Here is an 18,270-nt window from a genome sequence, read left to right on the forward strand (position 1 = left end):
CTAATGAAAATTCGTAAAAATGAACCTCGGACACCATTCTTATTGTCTGCCAAATATGTCTGCCTATACCCGGAAATTAAATTTACACAGTACACGCACCGACCCCCCCCCCCCCCCCCCCCATTTACAAAATCATTTAGTTTTTCTGGCCTGATTTTACTGGATCTTTCATCTTGAACCTTTATTTTCAACCTAGTTCAATTCTAGATTACTGTACATTTAATGACCGAATTCGAGATCCACACCTCAAAATTCTATTTTCGATTTATTTACGACGAAAATCAAGCTCAAGTCTTTTCACCCCCCTCCAGACAGAAACACGCATCAATATTTCAAATGACCTCGCACTGTTACCAATATTTAATTTTCTAACTAAAATATTCAACATAAAAGGGTTGTTGGGCTAAAGTTCAAGTTGAAAAACACTCTTCAATTAAGATCTAGACAAAAACAGTCTTTTATTATTAGGGTCTTCCGTCTTCAGCGGAAGACCCTTCTATTCTTATTGTAATTAGGGTCTTCCGTTTACAAAAGAAGATCCTCTTTTTTTTCTTCGGTTTCTTTTTATTACAGGTTATTAGACGTGTTATTAGGTCAAAAGACCTCTCATTTAATATGAAATAAAATGGGGCTGGTCCTTAAAATTAGGGATCCAACGGGGTGTATAATTCTTCATCCATCGCTCTTTGGGAGATCACATCTGCATTTCCTGATATGTTTTGTTGATGAAGATAAAAGGCAAGGTCATTTCCTCTTCTAAAAATCGGACGGAAGACCTCCTCGTTGCTCGCAACGAGATCGTGTCTAGTTAAGGTCTTCCGTTTCCAACGGAAGACCTTATTGTTATTGCTTTGATTCTTTTCCTCTATTATTATTATTATTCTTTTTTTTTTCTCCCACGTTTTCTCAAAAATGCTTCAGCCGATTTTCATGAAATTTTCAGATCTTATTTAATGACAGAATTTGTAAGAAAATTACACGAGCTTCTTTTGGTTGTCACTTCCGGTACCGAGATATTAAAGATTTTACGTTTTTGCTTGTTCACGATTTTTCTCAAAAAGTATTTAAGATAGAACCTTCAAATTTTCAGAGATGGTAGAGAGTGAACGGCCGCAGTGCCCTTTGCATATCCGAACGTCCGCCGTCACTTCCGGTCGTCACCGGAAGGAAATGAAAAACCTTAATTTTTCAATTTTTTAAACTTGATTTTTTTTTATGTTTTTATTCGATAGAGACAATTAAAACACTTCAGAATATGAAATTCGTTTTTAAATCGATCCACGCATTCCCGAGATTTTGAGCTCAAAAGTTCTGAAGCGAGGGTCCGCGTAGCTCAGTCGTTAGAGTGTTGGACTTGTGCCCAGGCGACCCGGGTTCCGTCCCCAAGTGCTGATTATATTTCTTCCCTAATTTTGTTTTGTTTAATGATTTTATCTTTAAAATGATGGTTTTTATTGTTTTCCGTTTTATTTTCATAATAAATAAAGATAACAGCTTTTTTAGTACAAATATAGAGCTCGTTTCTGTCAGCAGTTTGCTTAATTCAGACGCTCGTCGCATCGCCAGCATCAAAGACATGCCGCCAAAGCTCCCTTGCAGTACGACTGCATTAGAGTTCACTGGGTCCTTTGCCGGCATCAAAGAAATGTCACCATCTCCTTGACTGTATGCACACAACATTTACTTAACAATGCACAAACGTTATTCTACATGACTTTAAAATGAGGACTGATTAGTATTTATTTACATAATTATATAGATAAACGCATGCATGAATACATGCGTTTATTGACATAGGTTGCATATAATATGATTTCCTGAACACTATAAAACACTATGAAATCTCTCTCTCTCTCTCTCTCTCTCTCTCTCTCTCTCTCTCTCTCTCTCTAAAGTACAACTGTTTTAGCATTTGAATAAGAACTAATACAAGTAACATGCAGTAAATTGGATAGAGGCTAAATGTACATTGCGTACAAAAATTATACATGTATTTATTTTAAGTTACGGGATAATGTCTATGGATTCAAATAATTTGAAATCCATTGTTTAATGATTGTCTTCTTACTGATTGGAAGTCAACGCTAAAAAGTCATCTTTATTACAGATGGTGTACTTTTTTCTTTCTTTTTTTTTGTGCATGTCTATATACTGATACAAATCTGTTGCCTGTCTGGGATTAAGAAAAACCTCCGAAGTTTATACACGTAACTATACAAACGAACGGGTGACTGCGACAAGGTTTAAAAATTGACCACCCGTTTATGAGTGTTTGAGCCTAAGAATAAACAGATGTAAAAAAAAAAAAAAAATAGTTACATCTTTCAAACAACGCTTATACATTGTTCTAACATATTTATTTTATTTAGAAATTATACATGTGTAACATGTGATATTTAGAATTTGATAATCTACGTTTAATATAGAAGTCACCGACCGACCGAGCCCCCCCCCCCCCCCCCCCCATTCATAAAATCATTTAGTTTTTCTGGCCAGATTTTACTTGTATTAATAACAGAGTTATGAAGCTTTTGGCATTTGAGTTTCAATTGTCGTGTTTGACATGTACTGTAAAAAAAAAATTCTTACTCCCAAGCCCTTCACTCAATCCTAATGAAAAATCGTGAAAATGAACCTCGGACCACATTCTTATCGTCTGTTAAATATGCAGCGGATTGAAGAATAAGGACGAAATTCCTGGGATTAAACGACGCTTATTGCCTATACGTGGAAATTCAATTTACACAGTACACGCACCGACACCCCCCCTCTCCTCCTTCCTATTCACAAAATCATTTAGTTTTTCTGGCCTGATTTAACTGGATCTTTCATCTTGAACCTTTATTTTCAACCTAGTTCAATTCTAGATTACTGTTCTAATGACCAGACCTATTCGTTCATTTTTAAGAGAGTGTTATGATTTTTTGGGCATTTGAGTTTCGATTGGCGTGCTTGACATGTACTGTAGAAAAAAATTCTAACTCCCAAGCCCCTTACTCAATCCTAATGAAATTTTGTGTAAATGTATCTCGGACCCCATTCTTATTGTCTGCCAAATATGCAGCGGATTGAACAATTAAGAAGATATTCCTGAGATCAAACGGCGAGTATAGCCTGTACGGGGACTTAAAATTTTCAGAGTACAAGGGATGTAAGCAGCCGCGTAATATTTGTGTTGCATGTATATTTCTTGTTTTCCATTTTGTCTGTATCTACGATAGCGTGTGAACTACTTATGAATGTTAAAACTGTGGAAATTACTGTCATCAAATTTTTACCGAATAAATTTACGTGTTACTGATTTCGTTATTTCTACCTTTTATGTTGAAATAAAACAGTCAAACATAATAGTAAACGTCACAAAAAAAAATTCTCAATACTGAAATACATGGGTAAAATGCATCAGTCATTGTTTTAGGATTTGCCCTAATTGTTGTTAACCGAATCCGAGATTCACACCTCAAAATTCTATTTTCGATTTATTTACGACGAAAATCAAGCTCGGGTCTTTTCAACCCCCCCCCCCCCCCCCTCCAGACACAAACAAGCATCAATATTTCAAATGACCTCGCACTGTTACCAAACCTAAATAGTCAGACATCTTACACGTTGTTTTTCATCTCATACAAAAACTCAGCTCCTCTCCCGGGCGGAAACGCCCCAAATTAAAAGACAAATTCGGGAATTATTTCGCGTCAAACATGTTTTGAGACACCTGCAAAGGCTGTGTGTTCTTATCTCGCCGGAGCCAAGATTTGTTCTTTCTCTCTATTTCTTTCTCTCCTTTTTATTTAATTTTCTAACTAAAATATTCAACATAAAAGGGTTGTTGGACTGTAGTTCAAGTTGAAAAACACTCTTCAATTAAGATTTAGACAAAAACAGTCTTTTATAATTAGGGTCTTCCGTTGACCCTTCTATTCTTATTGTTATTAGGGTCTTCCGTTTACAAAGGCAGACCATCTTTTTTTTCTTCGGTTTCTTTTTATTACAGGTCATTAGATCTGTTATTAGGTCAAAAGACTTCTTATTTAATATGAAATATATGGGGTTGGTTCTTTAAATAAGGGATCCAACGGGGTGTATAATCTTTCATCCATCGCACTTTAAGATCACATCTGCATTTCGTGATATGTTTCGTTGATGAAGATAAAAGGCAAGGTCATTTCCTCTTCTAAAAATCGGACGGAAGACCTCCTCGTTGCTCGCAACGAGATCGTGTCTAGTTAAGGTCTTCCGTTTTCCAACGGAAGACCTTATTGTTTTCGTTCGGTTTCTTTTTCCCTATTATTTTTTTTTTTTCTTACAAAATTTGTGCAGGCGATTTCTCGGAAATGGCTGAACCGATTTTCGTGAAACTTTCAGATCTAATAGATATTAGACCGATCTTAATATATATTTTTTAATTTTGATGACGTCATTTCTGTTCTTGAGAAAATGACGTTTTAGTGATTTTCAGAGGGTCGGCTTGTCCAGGGATCTACTCCTAAACGGTAAAAGATATTGAGTTCAAACTTTCAGGGATTGTAGACAAGAGATTGTGGATGTGCAATTTTGCATTCAAATTTGTCATGCTCAAAAGGCGTTAAAGCTCGCCTGGTCCCGAAAATTGAGACTAAAAAAACGTCGTAATTTTTAATGGTTTTCTTGGTTTATCTCTTTTCTGAAAATTATTTTGTTAACACATGTAATGCAAAAAAAGTTTATATTTACAAGACCTTTCATTTGATATCGAGAAAAAGGAGCTGGCCCCTAAAATTAGGGGACCAAAGGGCTCTAAAGTCTTTCATCTGTAGCCCTTTACTGAGGGATATTTTGTGAACGGATATAGAAGCAAATATGTTTATCTCACAGTTATGTATCCAAGCAATGTAATGATTGTATCATGTGTTACGTAATTAGGGGTTTTTAAGGGCCAAAAGTCCAGAATTTTGATCATATATATCTCAGAAAGGAAAAATATTTTGAAATGCAGTATTGAAGAAAAGATGCTCAAAATGATGTATTAAATCATATGCAAATTTCAAAATTTCGTTAAACGGCCCCTATAAGGAGTTAAGGGAGTGGCCCCTAAAATGTTCTTTCCCATATATCTCAAGAACGGTAACGAATCTCTAAACAGTTGTTGATCAAAATGTGTTCACATTTAAATGAACTTTTATTTGATATCAAGAAAAAGGGGCTGGCCCCTAAAATTAGGGATCCAAAGGACTCTAAAATCTTTTATTTGTAGCCCTTTACTGAGGGATATTTTGTGAACGGATATAGAAGCAAATATGTTTATCTCACAGTTATGTATCCAAGCAATGTAATGATTGTATCATGTGTTACGTAATTAGGGGTTTTTAGGGGCCAAAAGTCCAGAATTTTGATCACATATATCTCAGAAAGGAAAAATATTTTGAAATGCAGTATTGAAGAAAAGATGCTCAAAATGATGTATTAAATCATATGCAATTTTCAAAATTTCGTTAAACGGCCCCTATAAGGAGTTAAGGGATCGGCCCCTAAAATGTTCTTTCCCATATATCTCAAGAACGGTAACGAATTTCTAAACAGTTGTTGAACAGAATGTGTTCAGATTTAAATGACCTTTTATTTGATATCAATAAAGGGGGCTGGTCCCTCAAATTAGGGAACTTAAGGACTCTAAAATCTTTCATTTGTAGCTCTTTACTGAGGGAAATTTAATGAAAGGCTATAAAGGCAAATATGCTTATTTTACAGTTCTGTATCCAAGTAATGTAATGATTCATTCATGTGTTATGTAATAATGATATTTTAGGGGTCAAGAGTCCATAAACTATGACCACCTATATCTCAAAAAGTAAAATTTTTTGAAATGCAGTATAGAAGAAAAGATGCTCAAAATGATGTACTTTACAAAATGCAACCTTCAAAATTTGGTTCGGCGGCTCCAATAAGGAGATGAGGGACTGGCCCCATAAACTTTTTTTTCTCAGATATCTCAAGAACGGTGACGAATTTCAAAACATTTATTGAACAAAGCTCTTATACCTGAAACAAAATAATATCTGGCCCTTAGAATGTAGACCCTGTTTTTTTTATTCTAAATCCTGTTTAGCTGTTGAATAGCAAAATCAAGATCGAACATATATCTCAAATTCTAAAATCAGACGGAAGACCTCCTCGTTGCTCGCAACGAGATCGTGTCTAGTTATTATTATTATTTTTTTCTGTCACGTTTTCTCAAAAACGCTTCAGCCGATTTTCGTGAAACTTTCAGATCTTATTCATGACAAAATTTGTAAGAAAATTACACGAGATTTTTTTGGTCGTCACTTCTGGTACCGAGATATTAAAGATTTTATGTTTTTGCTTGTTCACAATTTTTCTCAAAAAGTATTCAAGATAGGACTTTCAAATTTTCAGAGATGGTAGAGAGTGAACGGCCGCAGTGCCCTTTGCATATCCGAACGTTCGCCGTCACTTCCGGTCGTCACCGGAAGGAAATGAAAAACCTTAATTTTTTAATTTTTTGGTTCGAATTTTTTTTAGTTTTTCATTCGATAGAGACGCTCTCAAAACTTCAGAATATGAAATTCGTTTTAAAAATCAATCCACGCATTCTTGAGATTTTGGACTCCAAAGTTCTGAAGTGAAATGTCCGCGTAACTCAGTCGTTAGAGTGTTGGACTTGTGCCCAGGCGACCCGGGTTCAGTCCCTGAGTGCCGAATCTTTTTTCTCTCTCATTTGTGTTTTGATTAATGGGTTTATCTTTAAAATGATGGATTTGAATGTTTTCCGTTTTATTTTGTCATAAGTAAAAAAAGATAGCGGCTTTTTTTAGTACAAATATAGAGCTCTTTTCTGTCAGCAGCTCTCTAAATTCCGACGCTCGTCGCATCGCCGACATCAAAGACATGCCGCCGAAGTGCCCCTGCAGTTCGACCGCATTAGAGTTCGCTGGGTCGCTTTGCCGGCATCAAAGAAATGCCGCCATCTCAATGACTGTATGCACACAACATTTAGCAATGCACCCACGTTATTCTACTCGGCTTAAAAAGGAGGACTGCTTAGTATTTAATCCCATATATAGATACACACATGCATGTATACATGCGTTTATTGACTAAGGTTGCTTTTATATTGATTTCCTGAACATTATAAAACGCTATGTAATCTCTCTCTCTCTCTCTCTCTCTCTCTCTCAAGAAAAAATGTTTTAGCATTTGAATAAGAACTAGTACAGGTAACGTGGAGTAAATTGGATAGAAGCTAAATGTACATTGGCGTCCAAAAATTATACATATTTTTATATCAAGTTACGGGATAATGTCTATGGATTCACAATAATTTGAAATTCATTGTTAAGTGATTGTCTTCTTACTGATTGGAAGTCAACGCTAAAAAGTCATTTTTATTAAAGATGGTGTACTTTTTCCTCTTTTGTGCATGTCTATATACTGATACAAATCTGTTGCCTGTCGATATTAAGAAAAGCCTCCGAAGTTTATACACGTAACTATACAAACGAACGGGTGACTGCGACAAAGTTTAAAAACTGACCACCCGTTTATGAGTGTTTGAGCCTAAGAATCTCTCTCTCTCTCTCTCTCTCTCTCTCTCTCTCTCTCTCTCTCTCTCTCTCAAGTACAAATGTTTTAGCATTTGAATAAGAACTAGTGCAGGTAACGTGGAGTAAATAGGATAGAAGCTAAATGTACATTGGCGTCCAAAAATTATACGTATTTTATATCAAGTTACGGGATAATGTCTATGGATTCAAATAATTTGAATTAGAATTTTAATAGACGGGACTATTAACGTCAATACGCACGCATCGGAAACATACATCCCCAGGCACCTAGCATCGTTTTTGCATGTGGGAAGGGGAATGACTCTTCAAAATCATAATCTGTAAGGAGGGGCTGCGTAGTACCTAAAACCTCAAATTGAAAGTTAATTTCTTTAATTTCACTTCAATTTCTTATTTCTTATACGCTCCAAAAAAGTGGTAGGGGTGGGTGGGGCAAAGTTTTCATAATTCAATTTTCTAGAAATAAATTTAAGATAAAATGTTTGGTGCGAGAAAAAGTGGGAGGGGGGGGGTCACCCCCCCCCCCCGCCCCTCGAGGGCTATGTGCATGGTCCGCCATATCGAGTAAATACTAGTATCTCTTTTTAAGGCGTCTATTTCACAATTTGCATAACAATCATAACTGATCATTTTCCCTCTTTCCAAAGTACTGTCATTGCAATAATGAAAATTTTCCTGAGGTTGATTGCTTTCCCATTGTTATGGAAGCTATCCATAGCTTTATTTTTACCTGACTGGCATTGGGCATTGAATACTTCTCCAATTAATCCACCTGGATTTATTTGTAGTAACTTGTAGCTAATGTATTTTCTTTAATTTTGTCAGTTTTCTCATATGATGAATATTTTTTGTAGGTCAATGCCTCTATATTCATTATTCAAATAAAGTCATCAGATACACATCTTCATTTTTCCTTGACTGCTCGGTTACAAATAAACCAAAGTTCACTTTTAAACGTCAAAAAAGAAAAGAAAATGTCAAACATCGTTATTTGTGTAAAAAAAAAATGCAGGAAATTTAATCATTCATTTCATACTCGTCTAGGATAGTGGAATTCAACCTCGGGGCCAAGATTCACGGTCTAGGACTCGGCAGAGTCTCGTCCTGGACCGTGATTATTGTGCCCTCATTGGAATTTCACTATCCCACACTCGTTATAATGAATGATTCAATAAATCTTAACTTAAGTATTTTAAATGGTGGTACTCATCATGTGCAGTTCCAGAATTTTCCAGGAAAGGGGGGGGGGTCTGATGGATAACTTTTTTTTTTGGGGGGGGGGGGGGGGGGTCTGGGGCATATTTTCGTTAAATTTACTATATTAATTTTCCAGCTAGGTCTTCCCGAACCCAACCCCCCTCTTTTAGATCTGCGCATGCTCGTATTAAAGGTTAAGTAAACGCAAAAATTAAACAGAGGTTATGACACGTTTTCGGCTTTTAACTAAAAGCCGTATTTAACATTATCCTCTGTGAAAATAGATCAACATTTGGTTCCAATAATGATTCATTTATGTTGGAAACAAAGGAAGATAAGGTAAAGCTGCGATCTTAGCTTAATGTGATTTTTACTGGAAGTTTAACACACTAGCGAAACTAGATAAGACAGGTGAGCTTGCAACAATGACTCTATATACAATGAGGCTAATTTAACAAACTAGTTTCAATTAGTCAGGGGCAATATACATCGATAACTAATTATTCGGGAAAAAATGAACGTTAACTCTACAATGATAACGTGTGCTAAGACTTACTTAATTAGGACTTTTATATTATGTATATATTCCATAAATGTAAATTCACTCAAATCTAAGACTGCCAATACGTGTGACTTCCTAGAAATTGGTTTTAACGTATTTGGAATACTATTTCAATGAAAATGTTTTGCTACTAGAACATTCCAGTTTTTTTTATTTTGGATAAAACTTTATTGAAGGGGAAATAGTTACACGCATATATTTCGTTGTATAAACAATTGTTCTATTGTTAAATTTGATAGTTAAATTCAGTCTCAAGCATTGCATCGCATCGTCTTTATGACATAATTTTAAACGATTCAAATATCAAAATCCGGCCTATATGATAGGATTTTTGAAACATTTAATCCCCATCACGCTATGGGAGGACTTCAACCGGACCTTGTAACATGATTTCACGAAGACAACAAGTCTAGCTATGTCATCGACTAAACACTTCCTTGGTGCTATCTATTAAAAATCTTTCTGAACAAATGATGTAATTCACCTACAGAAGAAATAAAAGGTTGAAAGCATACAATGATTAAAATTATTGTGAGAAATAGTTGTATTGAAATAACAAATCTGGCAATTACACCTTGGAAGGCACTATGTTTGTATTGTCATTTCGTGATATCTTCAATCCGAATGGAGATATCACATATTTAAACGAGTGAATTTATTTATATCTGCTATAACTATAAAATTGCAATTCTTTTAGAGATCAGGAGATTCCACAAGAAATAGAGGGTCATTTGGATGTACAAAATTCAAACATTTCAGACAGAATCGATAAACCTTGAAAATCGGATGCGTTTAAACTATAATGTAAATACTTAAGGTACATGTATACACATATCTCAATTTGATCTGGCTGTACATATTTAATTGATATTATACAATTATATTATATGCTACAGATAATATGAGATACACTGTAATAGTTTAAACCACAATGCTTTCGCCTTATATGTTATCAATTACTTTTTCAAAATTTTCATTAAGGCTTTTGTTCTCCATTCTTATAAGTTCGATTTAAATATCAATGTTTTAATAAAAAATACGTTGTGAATAATTGAGTATGTTTTTCCATAACCTGTTTGGCTCTAATGTCATACTCCAATTTCATCCGAAAATGCAATAATCATTCGTTTGTAATATAAAAAAGATTTTTCAAATACAATTTAAAATAGTGATAAGTCTATTTTGTGGAAAGGTTTTTAAGTCCTTGGTTTTGTTTACCTTCATTTATTTTACCAAATAGAAAGAATCTTACCAGATGAAAAACTTTAATTAAATAATTTTTCATAAACCAGCATTATTTGCTGCTGTGTTGCTTTGATATACTCATTCATTATCCCATCTTATCCAGTAGCTTTATTTTTTTAATAGATTGCTGTATTGTATCTTGATTTATGTAATCACTTAGACCTTGATTCATTCACACCACACATTCACACCATAAATTAGCAATTATATCGTTATACCATGTGGTTTCTTTTATCGCTTCTTTCAAGAGACCTGTTTCAATCTCTAAAATATTTATATACATGTAGTTCATTGACATCAATTGATCTGGGCGTTATATTATTTTTGTTTTAATTATTTTATATATCCCCTTCAAAAATTTATTAATTTTAATATGTTCTTTAGCTCCTCTTGATCGAGGATTATTCAAACATATCTCATTAATTTCTTTATATTTTTATATGCATTTTATGTACGCTTTTTATGATAATAAAGTTTTCTATCACGGTAATGAGTTGTACGAGTCTTTTGGACGACTTTTGTAAACAAAGGGTTAGAATTAATATGATTTTTTACTTGATTTTTGTTCCACTATCAAAACTTGTACTGCAATTTTAGCTGCGTCTTTATAAATTGTATCTAAGTGTTCAATAATTTCATGAATAACATCTTTTATGGTATTTACCGCGTTTCTAATACCTTACAATAACAAAAGTTGAACAAGTTATTTGAAATCAAGATTGCACATAAATTTGTTCTTTAGAAGGATCCTTTAGTTTAAATTTTTTCCACAGTTGTCTAATAGCAAAAGATTGTGCATATTAATTATTTTTGTTTCTATTAAAAGGAAATGTTAGATTTTTTGTACACGATCAACCTTCGATTGTGTCTCGGCTACATTTGCATTTTTTGTAAATCTAAATACAATACAATACAAAACAATACAACAGGTGCATGAACATAAGAACATAGTTTAATTTGTTTTAGTACTCTCACATTCGGCATCTATTTATAAATATAATAATTGCATATGACGCAATATACAGTGCTTGAACTTCTGCATATTAACCTCTCATTTAGACTACTATCAATGCGCCCAGATACAATTAATATCTCTTTTGTTTTGCACATTTCTAATAGAAGTTACCCATTTGTTTTCTAATATTCGTCTTTATTTTGTTTTTAATTTGATGTTTGTGACTGTTATTTCATCTTCCATGAATTCAAAAACTTATTAATTGGAATTATAGACAAGTACAAACCTCCAGATTTAATTAAAAGACAGCAGTAGAAATTTATTTAGTATGAGAGAATAAGAGATTCAAAAAATATCCACAGATGACGAAAATGTAATATTAGTAGTCGATTTTTATGCTCGAAATGGAACTGAATTAGATTATTATAATGGAAGAAATGATTAACTTTGTAAATAAATAACATATATTGCTCATGAAGACTGTTAAGTAGTTTCATTTGTTGATGGAGCGTACCTTTAAACTTTTGAGAAACACGAATCGCTGGGTGATTCGGAATATCCCAATTTCCAGTTACGAGTTTTTTTCTTATGTGATCGAACGTGGCTGTATGCCGTTTAAATGACAGAAACCAATTTTATATAATAGTTTACAACTTAAAATTACATCGAAAAAAATTCAGAGAAGGGATAAAGCAATATAGATATTATATTCAGTTAAGCCAAATATTCAATAACTAGACCAGAAACAGCCGATTGACCGCGTCAGTATATTGAATATCCGCTAAAATGGTTGTCTGTCAATAAATATTACAAATTCTGAAATACTATTTATATCTGATTATTGTATCAACAGACTTAAAAAAGGATGTTATTCTGAAGGTACTTGTGCCTAAAATATCTGTTCAGGTTTACAATTATTACTCCATTCCCTGCAACTTATATTGTAAACTTACTCGTCAGAAAGGACAAAGTGATTGATAAGGGGTGAAAACATAGTACAATTATTCCTAGCTTCCCTCCTGTTAAAAAAAGTTGATAGATTCGAAGTGAACTTGTGACTTATTATATAAATGAAATCTTAATTCAAAAGGACTTAGTTATCCTCTTCAAAACTGATAAACCATATATTAAACTATCCGCTGAAAAAAAAATCAACACCTTTAAAGTACTAGTTAACATTATTTGACTTGAAATCATGCGGCATTTTATCTAAAACGGGACTGACTACTCCAGAGGGAAAAAAAGCTTGGTTCATATATTAGCTTAAAATTTAGAAAATCTGAGGTCAATATAGCTTGGTATGGGGGAATTTTTCTTTTTGATACATTTGGTGTTTCGTGCGGTTCTTGGAACTCAAGGTTGAATTAGAATATTTATCAAAAGTTTAGGAATCGAATCCTAGATACCTTTTCTTTTCCCTTTACTCTTTCCGTCACATAACAAATCTTCTGATCATAATTCAACGATAAACTTAAAAGCTATCGTTGAACTACATAGACTGCTTCTGATTAATGTTATTTTACGGTTATTATACTCTTTACAGGATGAAACACTTAGTGTTGGTGACTATTGTTCTACTACATGTTGGCTACTCCTTATCACAGTGCCCCAGCACAGTGCCAACATGTACTTGTGAGACTGTAACCGGCCAAAGCAAGAGAAACATCAGGTGTGTTGGTCTGACACAGATCCCAGTTTTCAATTCCTCTGCAGAAATTTTCCAGAAATTAGACATGAAGTCTCCAAACAACAACATAGAAGTTATTCAAGCCAATGCGTTTAATGCGATAAAATTTGAAGAAATTGATATGAGTGGCCCAAATATCAAATTACACAGCATTCACCCAAATGCTTTTGCAGATTTGGAGCAACATCTGACAATAGTGAAACTCCAGGGTGATAATGTACTATACCCTCCATTTGAACAACTGAAAAACATCACCAATCTTCAAGAGCTTGTGTTACAATTTTTTAACATGTCTACAATTGAAGAGAGTACAAAATTCAATTATTTTCCTTATTTGAGAATTTTAAGGTTAAGAAAAATGAACACATACTTTGTTTCGTCTGAATCTTTCAAAAATCAGTTACAGGAACTGACTGTTTTGGAATTTGCAAACAACCAAGTGCCAACTTTTCCAAAGTCTGCTATAAACAGACTTCGTCAGCTACAACATCTCTCATGGGTACACAACAGAATGACAAACATTTCAAGCAACTCGTTTGATTCTCTAAGTTCTCTTACTGAACTGGATCTGAGGGATAATGATATAAGGTATATGTACAATGGGAGTTTCATAGGCATCACTGAAAAACTCCAGGTTCTGAGTCTTCGACTGAATAGGCTAACAAAAGAATCCATTGTACCATTAGGCAATCACAACTGGCATGAACTGAAACAGCTTAATTTAGGTGATATGATGGCTGATTTTACAGATATTCCCAATGGTTTATTCGGAAACATGCCAAAACTAGCCAGCCTTTTTATGGCTGGTAATAAATTGAGAGTGATTAAAAGCAACGATTTCCATGGCCTTGGAAATATGCATGCGTTAGACTTGTCTGAAAATTGGATCCACACAATTGAAAAAGGAGCACTGTCTCCCATGACTAGGCTGGAAACATTAGATCTACGAAGGCAGTATGACTCAAGTGTTACCAACCCACTGAACTTTAGCCTGGATGCCTTAAAAGGAGCAGAGCATGCCCTGAAAACCCTACATATACAGGGCAACCATTTAATTGATCAGTATGCTTGGGAGGCTATTGGTGCTATGAAAAATCTTGTCAATCTAGACATATCTGGAACTAGACTTTCTGACATTCCATCCTTGCTTTTCTACAATCACGAAATGCTTAAGAGTCTTACCATGAGAAACAACAGCGTGACAGTATTGAGACAAGAATCTCTTTATGGGTTAAAATATTCATTGGAGGTCATTGATATCTCTAACAACCAAATATATACTATTGACAAATGTGTTTTTGAAGGATTTAACAAACTCAATTTCTTTTTTGCCTCGCAGAACTCTTTTGCGTGTGATTGTAATCTTTATGGACTTCACCAGTTTTTTAAAGCAATACCTTCTTCTGGTTTGGTTATTTTGACATGTAGAAATCCAACAAATTTAGCAGGCAAGTCTTTACTTTATCTGGAAACTGGTCAGTTCTGCTCCAATCCACCAAGTTCTACTTCTTGTCCAGACTTTACACCTACTACAACGACCAACTCAACAATTGGAACAACCTCTGTTGTTCTCTTACCAGATATTCGATTTGGAATTTTAAGTGAAACAAAAAATACAATAGTGATTTCTTGGACAGTCGGTGGAGAAATGGCTTATCTAAAGAACTTTATAGTGCAATGTAAACAATTAGGCATAAACAATACCCAAGAAAAAAGTTTTTTATTGGAAAAATCCAAAAGGGATCATCCAATAACCGGACTTAACCCCGGGTCTCGCTATGAGATCTGTTTCTTCATTGAATTGACAGGACCATCAAATCAAATCCTGATATCCTGTCAAACAGGCACTACCCAAGGTTCCTTTACAGATGTTGCCACAACAGCAGTCAACCCTGGTTCAGATGATAAAACACCTAAAATAGTGGGGGGCATTCTCGGAGGAGGAGTTTCATTTATAGTCCTTGTCGTTGTTTTGTTATTTGTTTTCGTCATCTGTAGGAAGAAAAATTTCGACAAATCACTGCAGTCCGCTAATGGTCATATCACACTCAGTGAATGTCAAAAAACAACAGTAAATAACGACCCCCATCCAACAAAAGGGGCCACAGGAAGGGGAAGAGGTAGAGACCTCAAACAACATACCGTAGAGCTTCCTCCGGAACATATGCCTGAGGGTAGGTTTCGAGACAGAGTTATGCCTACTGCTCTCGAACCTAAATATGAAAAAAGAAAGATGTCTCAAGCAGATCACTACACCAGCGCCGTGGAGACTCGACCCATCCCACAGACCCCCAACAGAGACTCAATGTCCCATTCCTCTAGGGATGGCTTCCCAAATCATGGATTTTCATCAAGTCTCATAGACGAAATGTACATTGAGATTCTAGATAATAGGGAGGTTGAGATTTCAAACGAGTTCGAGTATGCGACCGTGTCACATATCACCTAAATTCTTTGCGTATTACATCATCGGTTTTTGTGAAAACAGAGTTTCCACACGTCCTCTAAACATATAGAGTGTCGTCTACATGTAATAACAAACTTTTAGTTTTTAAAACAAAATAATCTAATTGAGTTGAGGTAATATATCCTCGTGATACATTGTATAGAAGTGCATGCAAATTGATAAGAATTGTGCAATTGATTTGGAATAAATTAAATAAATTCATGTAATAAAACTGTGTAGATTTACGTACACGTTTATATCCTACTGGTAATGAAATCTCAACTGATAAATTACAAAATCGTGTACGTGTAGTTATAAATCTCAACCTCTCTAATATTGGAGCACCATAAAGTCAATAAAATGTAGGAGCACCACAATTTAAAGAAAATATTGGAACAGTGGTGTGAAATGAATTACATTAAGAAATGGAGTTTTTCAAAATGTGTGCTATTTTCATATGGAGCTGTGTGTGTAACAATATATTCTAATAATTAATCTGATTATTGATATTCCAGTGGTTGTGGATGGATACTAAACAAATGGAGGTCAATTAATTTTAAACCTCAATTAAACCAGTACATACGAGTATCAACTATAATGGGTTAAAAATGTTTTAAATTATAACTGTCTGTGGATTATACTTCTATCTCTGTTCAAAATTCCGCCTAGTATAGCCAAGAGATTTCATAAGCAATTAAAATAATACCAGTATTTTGTATTTCAAAATTGATATTTAAATTACCAGAAAAAAAAACGATTTTAATTTATGATCAAGTCAAAAATCAATTTGCTTTTTTTTCATAACATGAAACACAGATATTATTGGAAATTTTATTCAATATATAATAACCTTAAATCAGCTGCTTTAATTCTTATGAAACTAGAGCACAATAAATTAGAATACATTCAGTAAGACACATTTTTATCATCAGATAAAATTTGCTGAATATTCCCAAAATAAAAACCAAATACATTTCAAACTCTTTGTACCAAATCTGATTAGTTTTATATGAAAATGATTGATGATTGTTCGTACAGGAACAAATGAATTACAGTTGAAATCAAATTTGTTCAAGTGTAGTGTGTTACTTAATATATTGAGACAACAGGGGGGAATGAATTCTAAATGTTGTGCATGAAATCTAAATGTTGTGCATTTTGTTCATATTAAAAGGGTGCATGCAGTGCCGGTTAAAGCATATATATATATATATATATATATATATATATATATATATATATATATATATATATATATATATATATATTCTATATTATGGGGATCTATGTGTAAAACATCATCCTGGTAATTATACTGCGATCGCATAGTTAGTTTTCGAGATATTTGGGAAAAACCCGATTTCACACCTGTGAATTTGGTGCGATATGAATTGTGACGTCACGGGGTCAACGCCGTCATATGAGAAACAAGAATATCGTATTAAAACTGTTTGTTTTCTTGCATTGTTTTATCGATATAAAGACATTTTTTCTGTCGTTATATTTCCTTATCAACCCTGGATGACTAAAACACTGTTGTTTGAGTTTATACCCGTATTTTATCCAACAAAAATGCCCAATTCGGAAAATTGTTTGCTTCGTGAACAAAGTCGAATGTTTAACACATTTTGCATATAAATGCACATCATTGTATGAAGCAAAACGAAAATCAATCAAAGTACTATTGTTATAAGAACATATTTTGTTAACATTGTCATTTATTCGGAAGATTTTCCATGACATTATTTATAATATTTATAATGCATAATTTGTAAAAGGTAATGCGGGTCTATTTCTCGTATACTTATGGCATAAAATTACAACTGATGTCGCTCGATTATTCTTGAATATTGATTGAATATAACAATCAAAATAGCATTCATATTTTAAAAAACAATCACGGGATTATAAACGGATCAAGCCGAACTCCCAAAATGGCTGCATGATGAAGTCTGTTTCGTATTTTTTTTTTAAATACGATGATGGAATTTAATTTTACAATTATTTGCATCCTTTGTCAAAATGTTTCAGATTTCATAATCTTTTTTATGATCAACAAAATAGGAAGTTGGAGTGAAAGAGTTAAATTGCTGACCATAGTGCTCGTAAGAAAGTTGCACTTTATTAAATAAGAAATTAGGACCAGCGTAATCACCTCCAAAGTAATTACTTGATTACATATTTAAAAAAAGTTTTAATTGCTGAATTGTAAATTTTGTCATTATTTAAATGATTAGATAAGTAACAATAAAGGCATTTATTTTTAACATTAGTTACTTTTTAAAAGTACATGTAACATGATACTTTAAGGTCTCGCACAGGGAATTAATTTCACTTAATGTAACAATATATATAGCTTTAATTAAGTTCATTGATTACCTATACTCTCAGCATATAATTCAGGAAAAAGAAATTATAGTTAAATACTTCAAGAAAAATTTTAGATCGAAAAAAACGCCTTGTGCGGCTTCTAAGAAAGATAATTGAGAGTAAACATACCTGCCCCCCCCCCCCCCCCCCCAATACACGTGGGTTTCACATGTTGACAAACAGACTCAGCACCATTCAGGAAGTTGCATCAATTGCATTAAAAAAAAAGTTCTATTGAATTTAGTG

The 18,270-nt window shown here is 33.9% G+C and overlaps 1 protein-coding gene across 3 annotated transcripts; it reads left to right on the plus strand.

Moving 5' to 3' along the window:
• The first annotated feature begins 8,969 nt into the window (after positions 1-8,969).
• On the plus strand, positions 8,970-16,751 carry LOC128175331 (leucine-rich repeat transmembrane protein FLRT2-like). 3 transcript variants are annotated; one of them, XM_052840864.1, is made up of 2 exons: positions 8,970-9,098; positions 13,065-16,751. In XM_052840864.1, exons 1-2 carry the CDS (start codon positions 9,064-9,066, stop codon positions 15,655-15,657), a joined length of 2,628 nt encoding a protein of 875 aa, XP_052696824.1. In that variant the 5' UTR covers positions 8,970-9,063; the 3' UTR covers positions 15,658-16,751. The 3 variants fall into 3 exon arrangements, with proteins under 3 accessions (XP_052696824.1, XP_052696825.1, XP_052696827.1); XM_052840865.1 differs by having other exon boundaries at positions 8,978-9,170; XM_052840867.1 differs by lacking the exon at positions 8,970-9,098 and adding an exon at positions 10,002-10,138.
• The last annotated feature ends 1,519 nt before the right edge of the window (positions 16,752-18,270 follow it).

This window comes from Crassostrea angulata, chromosome 3 (genome assembly GCF_025612915.1).
Source record: "Crassostrea angulata isolate pt1a10 chromosome 3, ASM2561291v2, whole genome shotgun sequence".
Classification (NCBI taxonomy): Eukaryota; Metazoa; Mollusca; class Bivalvia; order Ostreida; family Ostreidae; genus Magallana; species Magallana angulata.

Bases quoted from the DNA above. Each gene is read 5' to 3' on its own strand.
- LOC128175331 (XM_052840864.1), top strand. From the start codon at position 9,064: ATGATTCATTTATGTTGGAAACAAAGGAAGATAAG. The intron at 9,099-13,064 runs GTAAAGCTGCGA...TACTCTTTACAG, and splicing joins TGGAAACAAAGGAAGATAAG to GATGAAACACTTAGTGTTGG.